Source organism: Oreochromis niloticus, linkage group LG20, assembly GCF_001858045.2.
Source record: "Oreochromis niloticus isolate F11D_XX linkage group LG20, O_niloticus_UMD_NMBU, whole genome shotgun sequence".
NCBI classification, from domain to species: domain Eukaryota; kingdom Metazoa; phylum Chordata; class Actinopteri; order Cichliformes; family Cichlidae; genus Oreochromis; species Oreochromis niloticus.
Genome location: NC_031984.2, coordinates 24,449,260 through 24,467,095, shown reverse-complemented (window position 1 = coordinate 24,467,095; position 17,836 = coordinate 24,449,260). Strand labels below are relative to the sequence as shown.

Genomic DNA, 17,836 nt, shown 5'->3' with positions numbered 1-17,836 from the left:
ACAGAAATGACGAGGGCGCTCTCTGGGGATTGTGAAAAATTACTGACAACTGGTGAGATTCAGTGCCGCAGTGAAACTTTAAGCCAGAGAATCACTGCGAGCAGTAACCAGCTACCTAAACTGAATAAAGAACCAAAATTAGATTTTGTATAAATGCACAAACCCACCGCGCTCCATCTGTTCGAGCACCTCCACACTAGTTCTTCCACTTGACGGATAACGATGAGTGTGAAAGAGCACCCGCATTTTAAACTGTTTTAACTTTGAAAGCATATGGTTGCTTGCTGCCTTGAGTGTGAGTTAAATCAACTTAGGTTTAATAGTTAGTTTAAAGTAATTTTGTGATTTGACAAATCTCACTAAAGCAGGTAGGATTACAGAAAATGTAAGACATGAAGATCGAGCCACTGCTTTCCGTGAGGGCATTTCTACAGCCGGTGTTTGTGTCATATTCACAGTTAGTGAGTTTTTACATGTGGTTCAGTGTTTCTGTGGCAGCAAACAATTTGGTAATGTGAAGGGGATTAGCATTCTGAAGTATTTTAAATATAGTCCCTAAGCTGACCTTTACATGTATCTTTTTGTTTTGTAGACAAAGATAAGAAGTTACAATTGCTCACAAAACACACACACACACACACACACACACACACACACACACACACACAACAGGCTTTTGAATCATTGCAGCAAATAGGTTTTGCATGACATAAAAACTCATCATAGGTAAAATGTGTTTTTCACCAACATGTTCTCCACAAATTAAAGCCACTTTTTTCTTTCTTTCTTTCTCCTCAAAATCCATTTACAGGAAATAAACTGCTAACTATCAGCATTTTAATGACCTGAAATTTTACAAGTGAGATATTTACTTACTAGATAAGTGAAAGAAAATGGATGGGTGGATATTTACTGATTTACTGTACCAATGTATTTTATTTTGTAGAAGATAAAGTTTGTGTTAACCACAGGCATCTAACTGAAAATCCAGTGACTTTGGGGCAGTGTAACCAGAACTGCCAGTTCTTAGTAGTTTTAGGACTCCAAGTCTGAACAATGAAACAATAAATCAGCTTTAGGGGTGTCAAACATAAGGCCCGGGGGCTAAACTTGGCCAGGTGAAGAATCTGGCCCAACTTTAGAAAATGTGAAGGAGTGCATACATTTTTAAACTTTAACTACAATTTCATTAATTTGTACAGCTTTTTCTATTGATAAAGATGGCCCTCCCCCACTACCTTCCATTCTACATCAAAGCAATAATTACAGATAAACGATTAAATGAATGACCGAAAAGTTTTTTAGCTATGCTATTAATAACTATGCTCAGCTATTTATCATCTTAATTATAGCATAGTCTGTTATTGTTAAACTTTTAAGTAAATTAACAATTTTTAAAATATTTTCTAACTGTAATTTTACACATTGATCATGCAGTTTTAATGGTCCGGCCCACTTTAGCTCAAAGTGGACTGTATGTGGCCCACTATGCAAAATGACTCGGACCCTGATCTACGTTCTTTATAACGGCCAGCAGGGGGCGAATTCACTGGTTGCAAAAGAAATTCGATTGTATTGAAGTCCATGAGAAAATGTTCCGACTTCACATTTGATTTGATCGATCAGAATAAAAACTTTGCCGGAGAGCTCATGGTGACAGTCACTGTTCTCAAGTGTTGTTCAGCGCAGCATGATTTGACATATGATGGCCACACGTGCATGTAAAATGAGCATGCAGTCAGTTTTATATCTCTGTAGATCATCACGTCCAGTTTTAAAAACCCAAGATGGAAGCCAAAGAGTTGAACTCAGGGCATCAAAACAGGATTTCACAAAACAGTTTGTGACATAGGCTGTTTTTATCTTTTTAAAAATATATACAGTATATGCCTGCTAGAAAATATGTATATGTAATATTTTTTGAAGTGTCGAGGATTAAAGTAGCTGTTTTGTTTGAAGTATAATGTCTATGAGAGATTCCTTCTCTCACTGACCACGTGAGATCTAAGTCATTGCTCCTGTGTTTTAGAGACAAGCAAAAGGTTTGGGGAAAAATGTTGGAAAAAAAAAATTTCTGATGCTGTCTGTTACAGTGATGTTCCTGTGTGCTCTGATTGTCAAGACTTGGAAGGGTCAACTTTAAATAAACAAATAAATAAATAGGTTATAGGTTAGGTTTAGCGTTAGGATCATGTAGATGATAACATAGATGTCTTAAAAATTTGGATGCCGTCAAAATGAGATATCATACCGCCATCTAGTGGACAATTCAGAGGTTGATCTTATTGCTTGCCCTGTAAGAAAACGTTTGTCCATATTTCCCACAATGCCATGCGCCCAACGCTACTTTAGAATAAGTAGTTCACATTTATCTGTCACCCACAATAACTTTGTGGTGCATATGTTAGTGATGTCTGTAGTAAAAGTTTACCTTTGTGCATCAAATAAAAAGTCAGGGTTTCGGGTTGTTTTTTTTGCGTAAACCGTGGGTGATCATACCAGTGGGAGAAATGGGCTCACTATCTCAGCCGTGTTTTGTTTAGCACTCTTGTTTCTCTTCAGATCGTATAAATCTTTCGCCTTTTACTAAAGATTTCCGTGGAGAGGAACAACAAGAGTTTTACTCAATTTTTTGATGCCCTGCGTTTGTGGGGTTCCTTTTCATGTTAAAAAGAAAATCAAGTATCCGTAACTTGTTGCATTATTCAACCCGGTGACTTAATGTCAGTTATGAAAATGTATGTTTATTGTAAAATGTATCTATTTTGATTGTAATCCCATCAAGGGACAATTGTTGAAAATTAACAATAGCTACAAACTTATGTGCGTTACATCAGTTTCATGTTTTGTACTTGGACTATGTTAAACTCCACTGTCCCTTTTAAATAAATAAGTAAATTCAAATTCTCCCGAGTGCCCCTTTGCTACCGACTTTCTTTATTTACCAGTCCTCCGATATGGACTTTATTGAAACTCGGCACCAGTTTCATGATAGATTAAGATAAACATGGAAATTCGTGTTACACCATTCAGAGACTGCTGATTATTTTATTCAAGAGTCACGTCATGTTTTAAAGGAAAACCCAGATAAATTTTCACCGTTGAGGCGTATAACAAAGCGCAGGGGGCGGGGTCTCCATATTCCCACAATGCCATGTGCGCAAAGCAGTTAGTGTTAGTCTAAGTAGTTCACATGTATCTTGTCTTCCACAACACGTTTGTAGTGCTTGTGCTGGTGATATTTGTAGTAAAAGTTTATCTTCGCGTATTAACGATAAAGTCAACTTTTTCTTTTATTTTTTTTGTAAACCGTAAGTGACCAAGCCAGTGCGAGAAATGGCCTCATTACCTCCCCCGTGTTATCGTCAGCACTCTTGTTTCTCTTCAGATCGTATAAATCTTTCGCCTTTTACTAAAGATTTCCGTGGAGAGGAACAACAAGAGTTTTACTCAATTTTTTGATGCCCTGCGTTAGTGGGGCTTGTTGTTCTTGTGAAAAGGAATTCGCACTATAACAGAGATTTGAGTTTTACGTCATTTAGACAAAGGCCGTCCCCAGAAACGCTAGAAGCTCACGATAGACTTAGACAAACATAGACTCTATGTTACACCATTCAGAGACCGTTGATTATTTTATTCAAGAGTCACATCATGTTTTAAAAGGAAAAAAACAGACATTTGGTCACCGTTGAAATGTTTAAAAAGAACAGGGGGTGGGGTCTCCATATTCCCACAATGCCCGCAGAGCAGCTTTAAGTGTTTCACATTTATTTGTCACCCCCAATAACTTTGTAGTGCATGTATTAGGGATATTTGTAGTAAAGATTTATCTTTGCGTATCAAAGATAAACTCTGATTTTTTTTGTGAGTTAACTTTAAGTGATCATACGATTGCGAGAAATGGCGTCATTCTCTTAGCCGTGGTTTTGTTGGCAGTTTTATTTCTCTTCAGATTGCATAGGTCTTTCGCGTCTTCCTAAAAATTTCTGTGCAGAGGAACAATAACAGTTTAACTTAATATAATGATGCCTTGCATTAGTGGGGTTCTCTTTCAATGTTTAAGGGGAGAGCCTTAGACATAAGGTTAAGTTGTCATTGTGTCAGCTGTAACGCACCCCTGTGGCCACTAGGATAAACACTAAGTAAAGCAATGATGTGGCATAATACACACACTGATACTTTGCAAGTATCCGTCTGTCAGAGGCGACACAAAGCCCTGCCCCGCTTGCTCCGTGTCTACGGTAGAGCAAAGTCTATGGTGACTGTAGACGGTTACGTCTTTTCATTGGCCCGGAGTCTACGGTGAACATAGACACTGTAGACCCTGGCCCAATAGAAGCGCTGAATCCCACTGTCGACGGAAGTTGCGTCACCAAAATAACAACACGTAGTGGGACAGCGAAGCAGCCGGCAACTCCGCTATTTTTCTGGAAACTAGCATTTCTTTTATGTTTACGGTAAGTTATTGACTCTAAGACGCTCCTGGATTTAACTGAAATTACACGAGGCTGAATAGCTCATTCAACTCTTTTACTTTATGGTAAATGTTAGCCGCGCGCTAGCCAACATCTAATGTATTATGCCCATTTCTAGTCTTTTCAGTGGCTACAACTGATGATGGCGACACTAGAATATCGTGTTATAAATCCAGATGCCCCTGCGCCTCGTCAGCAGGCCGGGTTAGAAGTATGGTCTTCACCAAACCTCGACAGGAGCTGCTCAGCCGAGTCGCTGCCTTCACTCACGCACAGAGGGTATCCCCGCACCTTCACGTCAGCAGTGCCCGGTGGTGCTTTCGGTGGCTCGTTACAAACGATGTGAGATATATGAAGTAGTAAGTGTGTCGTATATTTAATGTCATACTAGGCAGGTTTACTGCATTTCCATTTACAACACATTTACCCGTGTATGGCTATTGTCAGTATATGTTGCTCGTTGTAAACTTTCTTTAAGTGACATTCATTTAACATTCACAATGATATTGTTGATGGTAACGTGTATGATTCCAGCATACCTGACAGGCACTTTTGACTGTACACAGTTGATTTTGTAAAGCCCCTTGCATTGCATTCATAATAAAGTTCACTGATTGACTGTCCTGCAGTGCTGTTTTCATGTATTCCTGTTTCATCCGCTTTAATAAAGTGTCATGTGTTACAGTAACAGTGAGTTGTGGAATCACTTAAAGAATCCCTAACTTGGGCTTTAATCTGCCTTAGATTTACTGACCTTCTTTGAATCAGCATCACAATAGTCCTAAGGGCACTGACAAAACATACAAGTACAAATAAATAAGTCAGTTGGTCACCCCCCAGAAACGCCCCTGTGATACAGGAAGTTATGTCAACGGCAGTTCTTCTCTATTTATAAAACTGTACTTTATTGAAACTCAGCAGCAGTTTCATAATAGACTCAGATAAACATATAAATCCATGTTACACCATTCAGAGACTATTGATTCTTTTATTCAAGAGTCACCTCATGTTTTAAAGGAAAAACCAGACATTTGGTCATCGTTGAGACGCTTAACAAAACAAAGGGGGCGGGGTCTCCATATTCCCACAATGCCATGCGCGCAAAGCAGCTTTAGAATAAGTATTTCACATTTATCTGTCGCCCTCAATAACTTTCTGGTGCATGTATTATGGATATTTATAGTAAAGGTTTATCTTTGTGTATCAAAGATAAACTCAGAAGTTTTTTTTTGAGTAAACCGTAAGTGACTAAGCCAGTGCGAGAAATGGGCCCACTATCTCAGGCGCATTTACGTCAGCACTCTTGTTTCTCTTCAGATCGTATAAATCTTTCGCCTTTTACTAAAGATTTCCGTGGAGAGGAACAGCAAGAGTTTTACTCAATTTTTTGATGCCCTGCATTTGCGGGGTTTTCTCTACATGTGAAAAATAACGATCTTATTTTTTAGCATTTTATTTCCAAAGCCCGAAACAGGCTGCTAATATGCGAGGAATGCACCAAATTCATATTTTATTTGTCGCACACATAACCACACAGTACGACATGTGGTGAAATGCGTGTTGCTGTGCGATTCCCGGTCATTAAACGACAGTAGAGAGTTTACCGATTTACAGATTATGACAAAATGTAATGATTACAAATAATCCATCCGTCCGCTTATCCTTTTCAGGGTCGCGGGGGACGCTGGCGCCTATCCCAGCTGTCATAGGGCGAGAGGCGGGGTACACCCTGGACAGGTCGCCAGTCTGTCGCAGGGCCAACACACAAGGACAGACAACCATTCACACCTAGTGACAATTTGGATTATCCAATTAACCTATCCCCACAAGCTGCATGTCTTTGGACGGTGGGAGGAAGCCAGAGTACCCGGAGGGAACCCACGCAAACACGGGGAGAACATGCAAACTCCACACAGAAAGACCCCGGCCTGATGGTGGAATTGAACTCAGGACCTTCTTGCTGTGCGGCAACAGTGCTAACCACCGTGCCACCGTGCTGCCGATTACAAATAATAAATTATAATAATAAAATTTTATTTATAAAGCGCCTTTCAAGACACCCAAGGACACTGTACAATAGGATAAAACACATAATAGAACAATGACACAATGAAGAACAATAAAACAAAGGCACAAGATAAAATTAACAGTAAAAAAGAATGTGCAAATAACGATTTAGGAGAGAAATTATAAGAAGCGTGCAAATAACAGGGTGCGTGCGGTGACGTGTGTATGAGAGTCCAGTCCTGTCCTACACCTGGTTCAGGGCCCGAATAGCCTGGGGGAAGAAGCTCCTCCTCATTCTCTCTGTTTTGGCCTTAAGGGAGCGGAAGCGCTTCCCAGACCTCAACAGTGAGAAAAGTCCATTGTTGGGATGGGAGAGGTCCATCATAATCTTCCTGGCTTTGTTCTAGCACCGCTTGGTGTAGATGGACAGGAGGTCAGGAAGCTCTGACCGGCCGAGCGCACCACTCTTTGCAAATCTCGTCTGTTAATGTGACAGGACCATGACAGGTCCTGAGTTATGTGTACCCCCAGGTACCGGAAACTGTCCACTCTTTTTTTTTTTTTCAACTTTGTAACAGACATACGTCTTCCTGCAACTGTTAGCGGCACTTCAAATAAGCCATATTGCTGAAAGGGGCACAGTTGTTGTTTCTCATTTTGTTTTTGTGCTCAGGAAAAATGCCGCTGTGTTCAGACACCAAATAAAGAGTTTTGCACGTCATTACTGAATTGTGACTTATCAAAATTTAAAACGAATGTCCTCATATGTGGATATCATTTTTCTCAGAAACTACATCAGGTGAAAAGATAATTCTTTGTTTTTCCATTCATCAGGTCCCAATCAGCGCAAATAGCAAAGAGAAATTAAAAATGCATGCCATGAAAGAGTTCGAGTCTCAGGAGGTTAAAGCTGAAGAGAAAAAACAAACTCTCCACTTCTTTTTCTATCCGTCCGCTGGTCGGCAGCAGTGCGCATAGAAGCGGGTTTCCAACAACCAATAAAATCCAAAGAAGGGGGACGGCAAACGGAACTAAATGGCTTCTCCCTTATAAGCACAAGTTAACGAGAGTACATTTATTTTAATCTGTTTGTAGGTTCAATGTAAACACTGTACAGTGCGCGACGTAAAAGAGCGCGAGCGTGTACACGCACAGTGCTACAGATGTGCGGACCTTTATTCCTGCTTTTGAGCAGTTTGAATCCCTCAGCCGAGGACAGTCATGGTTGCTACTCATACTGTAAAAGCTGAAGTTTTCAATGACTGTGACCGTTCTGCTGATTTCACACACAGCACGCGGGGCAGCGGAATAATGAGAGCGCCATCTGGAAAGATTTTACTAGAACTAATGTTGATGCAGGGTTTGTAAGTGAGCTGTGAGCAGAGGTGATGGATTCACAGTTTTGTGCAAAACGTGACTTCCCGTGTTTGTTTGTTTTTACGTCTCATATAGCTACTTACACTGGTAGATAGGCTGTACTCAAGCGGGGATTTACGAAGGTATCATCTATCTATCATCAAAGGAAATTACCTGTTATGCAAATATCATTATTGAATCTAGGTTATAACATATCTTTATAGAGCTAGTATGTTATAATTCTTGCGATTTCTGCTGGCCTATTGGCTGGATCTCTCCTAAAACCAGACATTTTTAATGTCAAAGAGACTTTTTAGCTGGGTAAATAAAGGATATGTAAAAGTCACGTTGCCACAAACTGATTGCAGTTTCTACCTTGTGACAATAGTGTTGTTTGCGTCACAAAATATATCACGTGATATAATTCATGAGCCATATGTTTGACATTTGTTCAGTCAATTTTTGCCAAATACAGAAATCACTTTTTGGCACTACAGTATATCGGGATCTCTGATGATGCTTTGCATGGACCTTTTCCATACACATTTGTGGAGAACAAATAATTATGCAAACTCACACCTCACTACATGCTCCACACATGCATTCACTTCAGGAACAAAGTCTCAAGAGAACTGGACCAGAGTGTAAACGAAAAGGAAAGCGGACCCTGGGAGCACTGAAGGCAGTTTTGTGAGTTGCACACTAATAATTGGAAGAGAAAGTTCTCAGCTGACTCCTACCTGTCTTGGATTGTCAGAGGGTGGATATGGTATACACAAGCATATCAGTGCATTGCTCAGTATGAAGGTTCCTCAAAGAGTTCACACTCCTATAGAAGTCTTGCAACAGCTGCAACATTTGTTGAATAGTGGCAGAGTATGGCTCCACGCAGATTTACTGTTGAGCTCTTTGTCCCTAATAATGGATGCATCAGAATAGTGACAGCTGCTACTGAAGGGTGTCATGTTGTGGTTAGCGTAGACAGTGCTGCGAGGCAAATTACCAATACTGACAAACTGACAAGCTAAACTAAGAGATACAGGAGCAGAGTGTGCGCAGATGGATCTTTGTGGGCGTGTCTTAGCATCAGTGGATTTAACAGAGGCTATAGTCGAAATCCTGGAGCCAACTGAGGAAGTAACACATTCAGGATGCCAAGATGACCCATCTCTTTCCTCTGTGATTATGTGCACCCAGGCCCTCAGCGCTGCACTGACTAAACTTACAGTAAACAAGGGTGTGAGAGGTCTGTAGGAGACTTAGAAGTTAATATACCTGCTTCATACCCAACCGCTTCTTCATATATCTTAAACTGTAATCTTAGGTCATATTAAGAGCACTTCTTTATCTGGATTTGGTAATCCCGTAAAAGTCTTTATCTGTAAAAATATTTATTTTTATATGTAAAAGTTAGGCTTTCTATCTTGAGGTGTAACACTCTCTTTAAGTTATGTGCCACCAAAAAGCTTCCTTTTAGTAATTGTGATTAAATTATATGATGCAATAAATATAAATACAAAAATAATATTTTCATTTGGGAAAAAAGTTTCTTTATGAAACTGCTTATAAAAAAGTTTGATTGATTTATAATGGCACATGACTTCAGGGAAGAGTCATTGCTGGTGACCATTTATTCTCAGATGAGGTTTTATTTTCTACATTTTAAAGAAAGCATCACAGACAGTTTTTAAGAGCATTTTCGGTTTAATTCTTTAGGCACTACAAGCATTACACCCACTTAATTGTATTAAATGGTGCAAACACACTAAACAATTTAATGTATAGCACTGATGTTTTCTTACACAGATTTTTTCTGTTTTCAGAGCCATACATGTGAAATTATTTACAAATCCAATCAAAGCAAATTTTGCTCTTTTCAAACTTTAAATCAAACTTTAAATTAAATCGAACACTTGCATAACTATACCGTTCACAGCAAAGCCAATAAATCAGCTAAATGTCTCTTCAATGCAGGCATTAGTGAACATGACTTTCAAACCATTATGTCAAAGGCACAGCTATATTTAGCTTTTCTATTAGTAGCAAATGTAGAAAATCAGGACCTCCAGTTCTCGCTAATACTTTGCGTTATTATGCAATGGATTTTCCATTGCATATCAGGTTGATTAAGTCACAGTGATCTCCTGCAGCAGATCAGCAGGGAAGTAGCCCAGCTTGCGTCCAGTGCTGACCTTCAAGTAGCCGCCTTTCTCATCTCCTTTCTTCACCACAATCTGAAATACAGGGTAGCAACAGATTAAGCAACCTTACTATTATAAAGACAAAGAACTTTGATTTACAATTTGGGTCATAATTTATAAAAGACACACAAAAACACAGAGGATTTCAAATCAAACAATAAAGATGTATTCAAGTGCAGACTTTTGACTTTAATTCAAGTGGTTATACACATTTTTTACAGATCTTATGTGCGCGCGCACACACACACACACTTGTCTGTGAAGGTTCTCAGTCATCCAGGTCATCGTAGTCTAAGGAGCTTGGAAAGAAAAGCGTACCAGATTTTAAGCCCTATGGAAGTGTCCCCAAGAGGGTCACAGACCCCCTATTGATCCTAAAATCTGGGACTCTATACCAATTGCTCTTAGAACTGAAGAAGCTTCTCAGATGAGAGGTGAAACATCTTCAAGGAAACTTAAAGAAGTCCAGATGCTTTTCTTTCCAATCTCCTTAAACCACACACACACACACACACACACTGAAGTTACCTGGTCTTTCTTCAGTGTAATTTGTCCCATCTCTCTGTTCCCCACAAAGGAGCGGGTCACCTTGTAAACTCTTTCTGATGCTCGGACTTTTATGAGGTAGTTGGCGGGGAAGTAGCCGGACTTCTCTCCCATCTTTCCCTGACAACACAGAGCAGAATTTGTGTACTCATCATCAATAGCACAAACTGAAACAGCATTTGTAAACCTCTAAGAACTTTAACTCACCCTCCACCACTCTTCATTGGAGTCATCCAACACTGTGATCCGATCACCAGGGCTAGTAAACACATTCTCGGTAAGTGCTTTTGTCACTGCCTTTATGTTAAAATTCCCATAATTAAAATTGAAAGTTGATTAAATTTAGCAAAATAGAAAGAATTATTCATTATGAATTAGTGTTCATATTTGATTGTGATTTTCTTACTGAAAATCAAGGTCATCTTTCTCAATGGCCTTGAAGCGGTAGAGAGCCAGGTAATAGTGGGACTGGGAGAAAGTGCCTTTAGTCTGGGGACAAAAAAAGCATGGATGCTAGTTTATATGACAAATGTTATTAAGTTTAAATTAAAAAAAAAACATGCACTTATGGTGCTACTTAGCAACAAAGCGTTACTTGTATGCAATAATCGACTGCTTACCTTGTCATCTGCTTTGTCTCCTCCTTTCTCTTTTTTATCATCAGGCTTCCCTGTTTGAGTATCAGACATCACACAATCATATCTTTTATGACTAACTTGCATATTTTACACCACAGACATAAGCTCTTGCTTTAACTCTACCTTCTCCTCCCTCCTCATTCTCTTTGGGCTGTTGGTTCTCCTCTTCCTCCTCTTCCATCATCATCATCATCTAGAGGACACAGCAGTGTTAAAACAGCACTGATCTCATATTTTATATATCAAACATGAAATCTGTTCTTAAAATGATTTCAAACACTGCATTTTCTTGATTACATAAATTGTATTTATTTTATTTGCAGTGAGTCAATCTCTAAAAACTGTTGAGATTCATAGATTTTATGTTTTGATTAAGATTATTATAAATGCCTACATTTTTCTTATCATTTTCATTCTTCTTACGCTCCTTATTTGCCATGATGACGCCAACCCGCAGGGTGTCAAAAACTGGGTCGTTCCGGTTTGGGTTGTCTGGTTAAGGACAGAGATAAACACAAAATCAACATGCAGCATAAGAATTGCTACACTACACTACACTGGATTGGCTAGTCTACGTTCTCAAGATCCCGAAGAGTTAATCTAAAAAGGAAAACTACATTTACTCATTCAGATATTTCTAAACATCTGCAGATTCCAAGATCATCAGTTCAAACAATTGTACATAAGTTATTCAAATGTTTCACCAGATTGCCAAGATCTGGAAGAAGACTCAAATGTCACCTGCGGAAGAGTGAAGGAACCCAGGAACCACTAAGATTCAAGCCTGCCATGAACTTGAAACTGTTCAAAAACCAGTGTCACTGTCCACAGTGTACTAACTTTTATATCACTCTGGACTGAGAGGGTGTTGACCAAGAAAGAAACCTCTGCTCCAAAAACAGCACCTTCAAGCATGGTCAAAATGGACATGGACATGGACAAGTCAAATGCCTTCTGGAGAAAAATGTTATGATCAGACAAGACAAAGATGTAACTATTTGTGTAACTATTTTTTGGAGTAGTAAAGGTGAAGCTTTCAGACCTAAGAACACTGTACCAACTGTTAAGCACGGTGGTAGTAGCATCATGCTTTGGGGCTGTTTTTAAGATAAGATAAGATGACCTTTATTAGTCCCACAGGTGGGAAATTTGTTTTGTTACAACAAAGTGCAAAGTTATGTAGCAGAAATTAGAAAACACTGGAAAGCAATAAAATACAATAAAATAAAATACCATATACAATAGAATAAAATAGAATAGAATAATATATACAATAGAATAAAATGGAAATACAAATACTATATACAACTGAGTAGGAAAATACAAAAATACAACTTCGTCAGAAGAAGAATTGCACATATAGCAGTCTTATTGCACATGTGTGGGTTTGTGTGTTTGATCAGCTGCAAAAGTCTTTATTGTAGAGTCTGACAGCAGTGGGGAGGAAAGAACTGTGAAATCTCTCCGTCCCACACCGTGGGTGCCGCAGTCTCCCACTGAAGGAGCTGCTCAGTGCTGTCAGAGTCTCTTGCATGGGGTGGGGGATGTTGTCCAACAGGGATGACAGCTTAGCCGCCATTCTCCTGTCACTCACCACCTCCACTGGGTCCAGAGGGCATCCCAGAACAGAGCTGGCCCTTCGGATCAGCCTGTTCAGTCTCTTGCTGTCCCCAGCAGAGATGCTGCTGCCCCAGCAGACCACACCATAGAAGATGGCTGAGGCCACCACAGAGTCATAGAAGGTCTTCAGGAGTGGGCCCTCCACTCCAAACGACCTGAGTCTCCGCAGCAGGTACAGCCTGCTCTGCCCTTTCCTGTAGAGGGTGTCTGAATTATGAGTCCAGTCTAGTTTGTTGTTCAGATGAACACCAAGGTACCTGTAGCTGTCCACAGCCTCAATGTCCATACCTTGGATGTTCAGTGGTTGCAGTGGAGGATGCTTGTGCCTGCGGAAGTCTACCACCAGCTCCTTGGTTTTACTGGCATTGATCTGGAGGTAGTTCAGCTGGCACCAGTCCACAAAGTCTTGAGTCAGTCCTCTGTACTCCTTGTCGTCCCCATCAGTGATGAGGCCGACTATTGCAGAGTCATCAGAGAACTTCTGCAGGAAGCACTGGGTGGAGTTGTGGGAGAAGTCTGCAGTGTAGATGGTGAAGAGGAACGGAACCAGAACCGTTCCCTGTGAGGCCCCCGTACTGCAGACGACCCTGTCCGACACACAGCCCTGAGTCCTCACATACTGTGGTCGGTCGGTGAGGTAGTCCAAAATCCAGGTAGTGAGGTGGTGGTCCACTCCAGAGTTGTCCAGCTTGTCCTTCAGAACCGAGGGAAGAATAGTGTTGAAGGCATTGGAGAAATCAAAGAACATTATTCTCACAGTGCTCCCAGCGGTCTCCAGGTGAGCGAGGGAACGATGTAGGAGGTGAATGACGGCATCATCCGCTCCAATGCCAGACTGGTAGGCAAACTGAAGTGGGTCCAGTGATGAGCTCACAAGGCGCCGAAGCTGAGCCAGGACCAGCCGTTCCAGGGTCTTCATCAGGTGGGATGTCAGAGCCACCGGCCTGTAGCTGTTGAGGTCCTTGGGGCGTGAAGTCTTTGGCACTGGAACAACACAGGAGGTTTTCCAGAGCTGTGGGACTCTTCCCAGCCTCAGGCTCAGGTTGAAGAGGTGCTCGATCACCCCACACAGTTGGTCCGCGCAGGACCTGACGACCCTTGAGCTGATGCCATCTGGGCCCGCTGCCTTCTTGCCATTAATCCTCCTCAGTTCCCTCCTAACCTGGGTGGTTGAGAGAGACAGGCTGGAGCCTTGTGATAAGTGTGTATTGGATGCTCTTGTTGGGGGTGGGGAGGAGTTTTGCTGCCAGCGGTACTGTTATATTGCACAAAGCGGATGGAATAATGAACAAGGAGGACTACCTACAAATTCTTCAAATTCACCTCAAATTAACAGCTAAATGGTTGAAACCTGGGCACAGCTGTGTATTCCAACAGAACAATGATCCCAAACATGCATCAGAGCTGGTTTTGGAATGGATAAAGCTGGCTAACATTAAGCTTCTGCAATGGTCTTTGACTTCAAACATAAAAATTTGTGGACTATGCTGGTTGGATAGCAGGAAGCCAACAAATTTATACTAATTCTGCTAATTCTGCCAAGATGAATGGTCAGAAGCTCGTTGATGGCTACCAAATTTGTCTGGTTGCGGTGCAACTTGCTGAGAGACACTGAACCAATTTTTAGTGGGGCTGTATGTAAATATTTGAGACCACATGTATACTTTTGACCCCTGTATAGATTATATATTATAAACTTGTGCACCCAATTATTGTTTTTTTCAAGTCACTAAGGGTGTATGCTGTACAATCATTTCCCCCTGGAACAAGAACAAATCAAAGAATTAAAATGCTAAAATTACCATGACCTTTGTGATAAATTCTTCTTATTATTAAATCACTAATATTTAGCAGTTGGAGCCACTGCAGTTGCTGCACGAAGGACCAGGGGAAATAACAAAGTGAAGGTAAGTGAATGTGAATTACGGAGGGAAAATAAACAAAAAAGAGTTTGCTGTTTCACTTTACTTGGTTTCTTATTTTAGTGTTAACTAAATGTATGAAGCACTGGGATAAAAGGATCAGTGTTATAGTGACATTGATACATTCTGCTGTTTTTCTAAGAAATATTATTTCCCAACACAAAGGTCAGAATGTTGCTTGAGCGTCTGCTTTACACTGTTCTTTAAAAATGTCATTAAATTAATCATTTCAAGCATGTTTAAGTTTAAAAATATTTAAATGCACCTTGTCAAATATAATGATCGTAAGTGTTGCTAAAGAGGAAATGCAGACACCGTGCTTAGTTTCCTTTGCGGTAGCAGCCTTGAATTTAAGGTTAAGAAATTTAGATACACAAGAGATATATTGCCATGCCAGATTCAGTGGACTCACTTGGGTCTGGTTGGTCACTGCTGTACAGGGGGGAGCTGTAGGCCCTTCTGAATCCAGGTGGCTACAGGAAAGAAGAAAAAAAGTTTTTAATAAAAGTTTTAAAAAATATATCTCTCTCACTCTCGAGGGCAGTAAAAGGAAACTGCAGATATAGTTTCATATCCAGTGCACACCAGCAAACTCACAATTTTGCCAAAACACCTCTGAAACTCGACATACGACTGACATGAGTGGTGGATGTTGGTCTTACAGTTTTTGCATCTCAGGCAAAATTTGTTGTTCACTGAAAGATGAGGAACCAAAATTAACAGTCTCAATCTTTAGAACAAATACCTATGGGATTATATGATGATTGATTATTTATAACATTAATATAAAAAACAGCACTTACAGACTATCATGCGAGCGCAGACGTCACAAAACTTGGGCTTCTTGCAGTAGTGGTCCTTGAATTTGTGGGGTTTGTCATTGACCCGGACGATGGGCTCTGAAGGAGATTCTGGTTCCTTCTCCTCCACCTCCACTTCCTCCTCATATATGAAATAGACCTGCAGACCCAAGGGACATATCTCAGACAAAAACCCCCAACAACAAACATGTGATAGAGTTGTTATATAAGTTGTTATTAAAGTTTTTAAATGTTAAACATACTGAGCTGCCAGTGTCAATGTCACACAGTATTATGAAGTATTACATTAGTGTCTTGCCTTGTTTGTTTATCAGCTGGTACCTGATCTCTGTCTTACATTTAGCTTTTCAGGACCTAGTGAATAACATTTCGATGACTAATCCAGATCAGCCAGCAGTGCTCATTTTTTCCATAAGGTTGTATAAGACAGGGACACTTAAGCTCATATTGTTTCCAGCTGATGCTGCACTGCAACCCTGTCCCAGTTGGTGGCTATTTTAAACAGCCCAAGAATGGCACTGCTAATGGCGGGGGGTTGACATGGTGCTGTCACTCACAGTGTCTCCGTCCTCCCTCACTACATTGTCAGGAGCTGGGGGGTTGTCATGGATATCCACAGAGTTTTTGTCATCGTCCCTAACACACACACACACACACACACACACACACACACACACACAGCCATGAGTGAGGTTAACTGCTGCGACTATAGATAGTTATTTTATTTATTCTCAACATTATGATCACTTTTTATTCTAAAGGAACATGTAAGCATATAAAGCGAGGAAAAAGGTTTTGCCTATAAACAAACTTTAAAAAAACACAAGTAAAGTAAAACTCCCATTCCACCTTAAAATAGTAGAATCGTGGCAATTTAATATACGACTCAATTTGTTTAAGGATATCCTTGCCGCACATTCTTTCAAGTGGACATAGAGCTGCTTTAGACACAGATGATGCTCCAGAATATTTTTCTGGCATGGGCTACTTCAGTATTTAGTAAACAGGAAATGGAATTAAGACTTAAATGGTAAAGAAGTGCTACAACCAAGCCAATAAAATGAGTATCAAGAGGCAAGTATATTGATTTTAAGAATTATACTTACGGATCCATGGTTTGATGTAGACAGCGTCAGTTCACCCCCACCTAGAAAGTGAACAGTTAGGTGGGTTTTTTTCCCGAAAGATGAGACAGTTTGATAAAAGTGATATCATGAGAGAATGTTCTACTAATTATTTGTTTACTCAAAACTTTGAATGACTTAGCCCATATGCACTATTATGTCAAATTGTTTTCAAAGTAGGTGAAAAATCAAATACATATTCCTGAACTTCTTAGAGGGAAGTTTAAAGAAATATTAGAAAATAAGCCTGCATTTGGTTTTTTATTAAAAATGTATTTAAAAAAATATCAAATATGGTAATACAATAGAAAATATATTTCTGTGTCTGTGTGAACGCTACATGCACTTGCATATCCACACAGTGTTAGAATGTGCTTGTCTTCTATACTATTCTAGGGTTGTGAAATTTAATCTCATCACAGCTAAATTTGGCTGCCTCTGTCAGCCAGGAAAAAAGCAACTAAAAATTAAGAAAATGTTATGGAAATAAAAAAAAAAATCATAGTTTGTAAACTGACAGAGATAATCTCAGAGTTGGGGTTGTTTAGCTCGTGTTTTAAAACTAATGGAACTTCACTCAAATTAATTCAAATAAACTGAGTGATTATAACACAGGTCATGCACAAACATTTTTTTCCATTAAAAACATTCTTTAAACTACAGCAATAACCTACCTTTTGTCTAAATTTGTACAGATCGCACTGAAGAAATCATAAATCCGGTGTGCTGGCAAAATCTCAGTGAATGGGTTTTCACCTGCTGGCAATGACCAGAGCCCTGTATGGTCAGTATGTTACAAAGCAGCTTCACTTCAGGCCCTCGGGATGCTGGGCTGTCACAAAGTCTGGTCCCTCTGTCTTCTTTAGATATTTTCCAAAGTGACTTTAGGTTGTAGTTTGAGTGTATATCTGGAGTTGTGTATCTATGATTTTGGGTGTGTGCTTGTGTGCATGCCAGGCTTAGCGGTCCTATGTCAAGCTGACACTTTGCAACAGCTGAGGACCTTGGACTGAGCACCGATGACGGGGGGGAAATCAGATACATTTTCTCCTTCTGTCTTCAATACATCTCTTTCCCCTTGTCCCACTTGTTCACAGACAACAGAAACACTGCTAAGCATCCAAGC

General features: G+C 40.1%; 1 protein-coding gene, 1 long non-coding RNA gene and 3 other non-coding genes across 5 annotated transcripts; 4 read left to right on the top strand and 1 right to left on the bottom strand.

The window, feature by feature from the left end:
• The first annotated feature begins 2,542 nt into the window (after positions 1-2,542).
• On the top strand, positions 2,543-2,656 carry LOC112843381 (U5 spliceosomal RNA). The gene has a single exon (XR_003215712.1). It is a non-coding gene; the product is annotated as a U5 spliceosomal RNA (small nuclear RNA).
• Positions 2,657-3,368: 712 nt separating this feature from the next.
• Positions 3,369-3,482, top strand: LOC112843378 (U5 spliceosomal RNA). The gene has a single exon (XR_003215709.1). It is a non-coding gene; the product is annotated as a U5 spliceosomal RNA (small nuclear RNA).
• Positions 3,483-4,100: 618 nt separating this feature from the next.
• Positions 4,101-5,163, top strand: LOC102079604 (uncharacterized). The gene is made up of 2 exons (XR_270271.4): positions 4,101-4,457; positions 4,594-5,163. It is a non-coding gene; the product is annotated as an uncharacterized LOC102079604 (long non-coding RNA).
• Positions 5,164-5,772: 609 nt separating this feature from the next.
• LOC112843379 (U5 spliceosomal RNA) lies at positions 5,773-5,886 on the top strand. The gene has a single exon (XR_003215710.1). It is a non-coding gene; the product is annotated as a U5 spliceosomal RNA (small nuclear RNA).
• Positions 5,887-9,522: 3,636 nt separating this feature from the next.
• stac3 (SH3 and cysteine rich domain 3) lies at positions 9,523-17,697 on the bottom strand. The gene is made up of 13 exons (XM_003444773.5): positions 17,385-17,697; positions 16,693-16,733; positions 16,144-16,222; positions 15,569-15,725; positions 15,363-15,460; positions 15,178-15,238; positions 11,618-11,715; positions 11,347-11,416; positions 11,206-11,255; positions 10,992-11,074; positions 10,793-10,844; positions 10,568-10,705; positions 9,523-10,072 (listed from the first exon to the last, which is right to left on the bottom strand). Exons 2-13 carry the CDS (start codon positions 16,698-16,700, stop codon positions 9,965-9,967), a joined length of 1,002 nt encoding a protein of 333 aa, XP_003444821.1. The 5' UTR covers positions 16,701-16,733; positions 17,385-17,697; the 3' UTR covers positions 9,523-9,964.
• Positions 17,698-17,836: the final 139 nt, after the last annotated feature.

Excerpts from the sequence above, each read along its gene's own strand:
- stac3 (XM_003444773.5), bottom strand. Across the intron at positions 11,716-15,177 it reads CAGTGACCAACCAGACCCAA|ACAACCCAAACCGGAACGAC; the intron begins GTGAGTCCACTG and ends GTCCTTAACCAG. Across the intron at positions 10,706-10,792 it reads CCAATGAAGAGTGGTGGAGG|GGAAAGATGGGAGAGAAGTC; the intron begins GTGAGTTAAAGT and ends CTGTGTTGTCAG.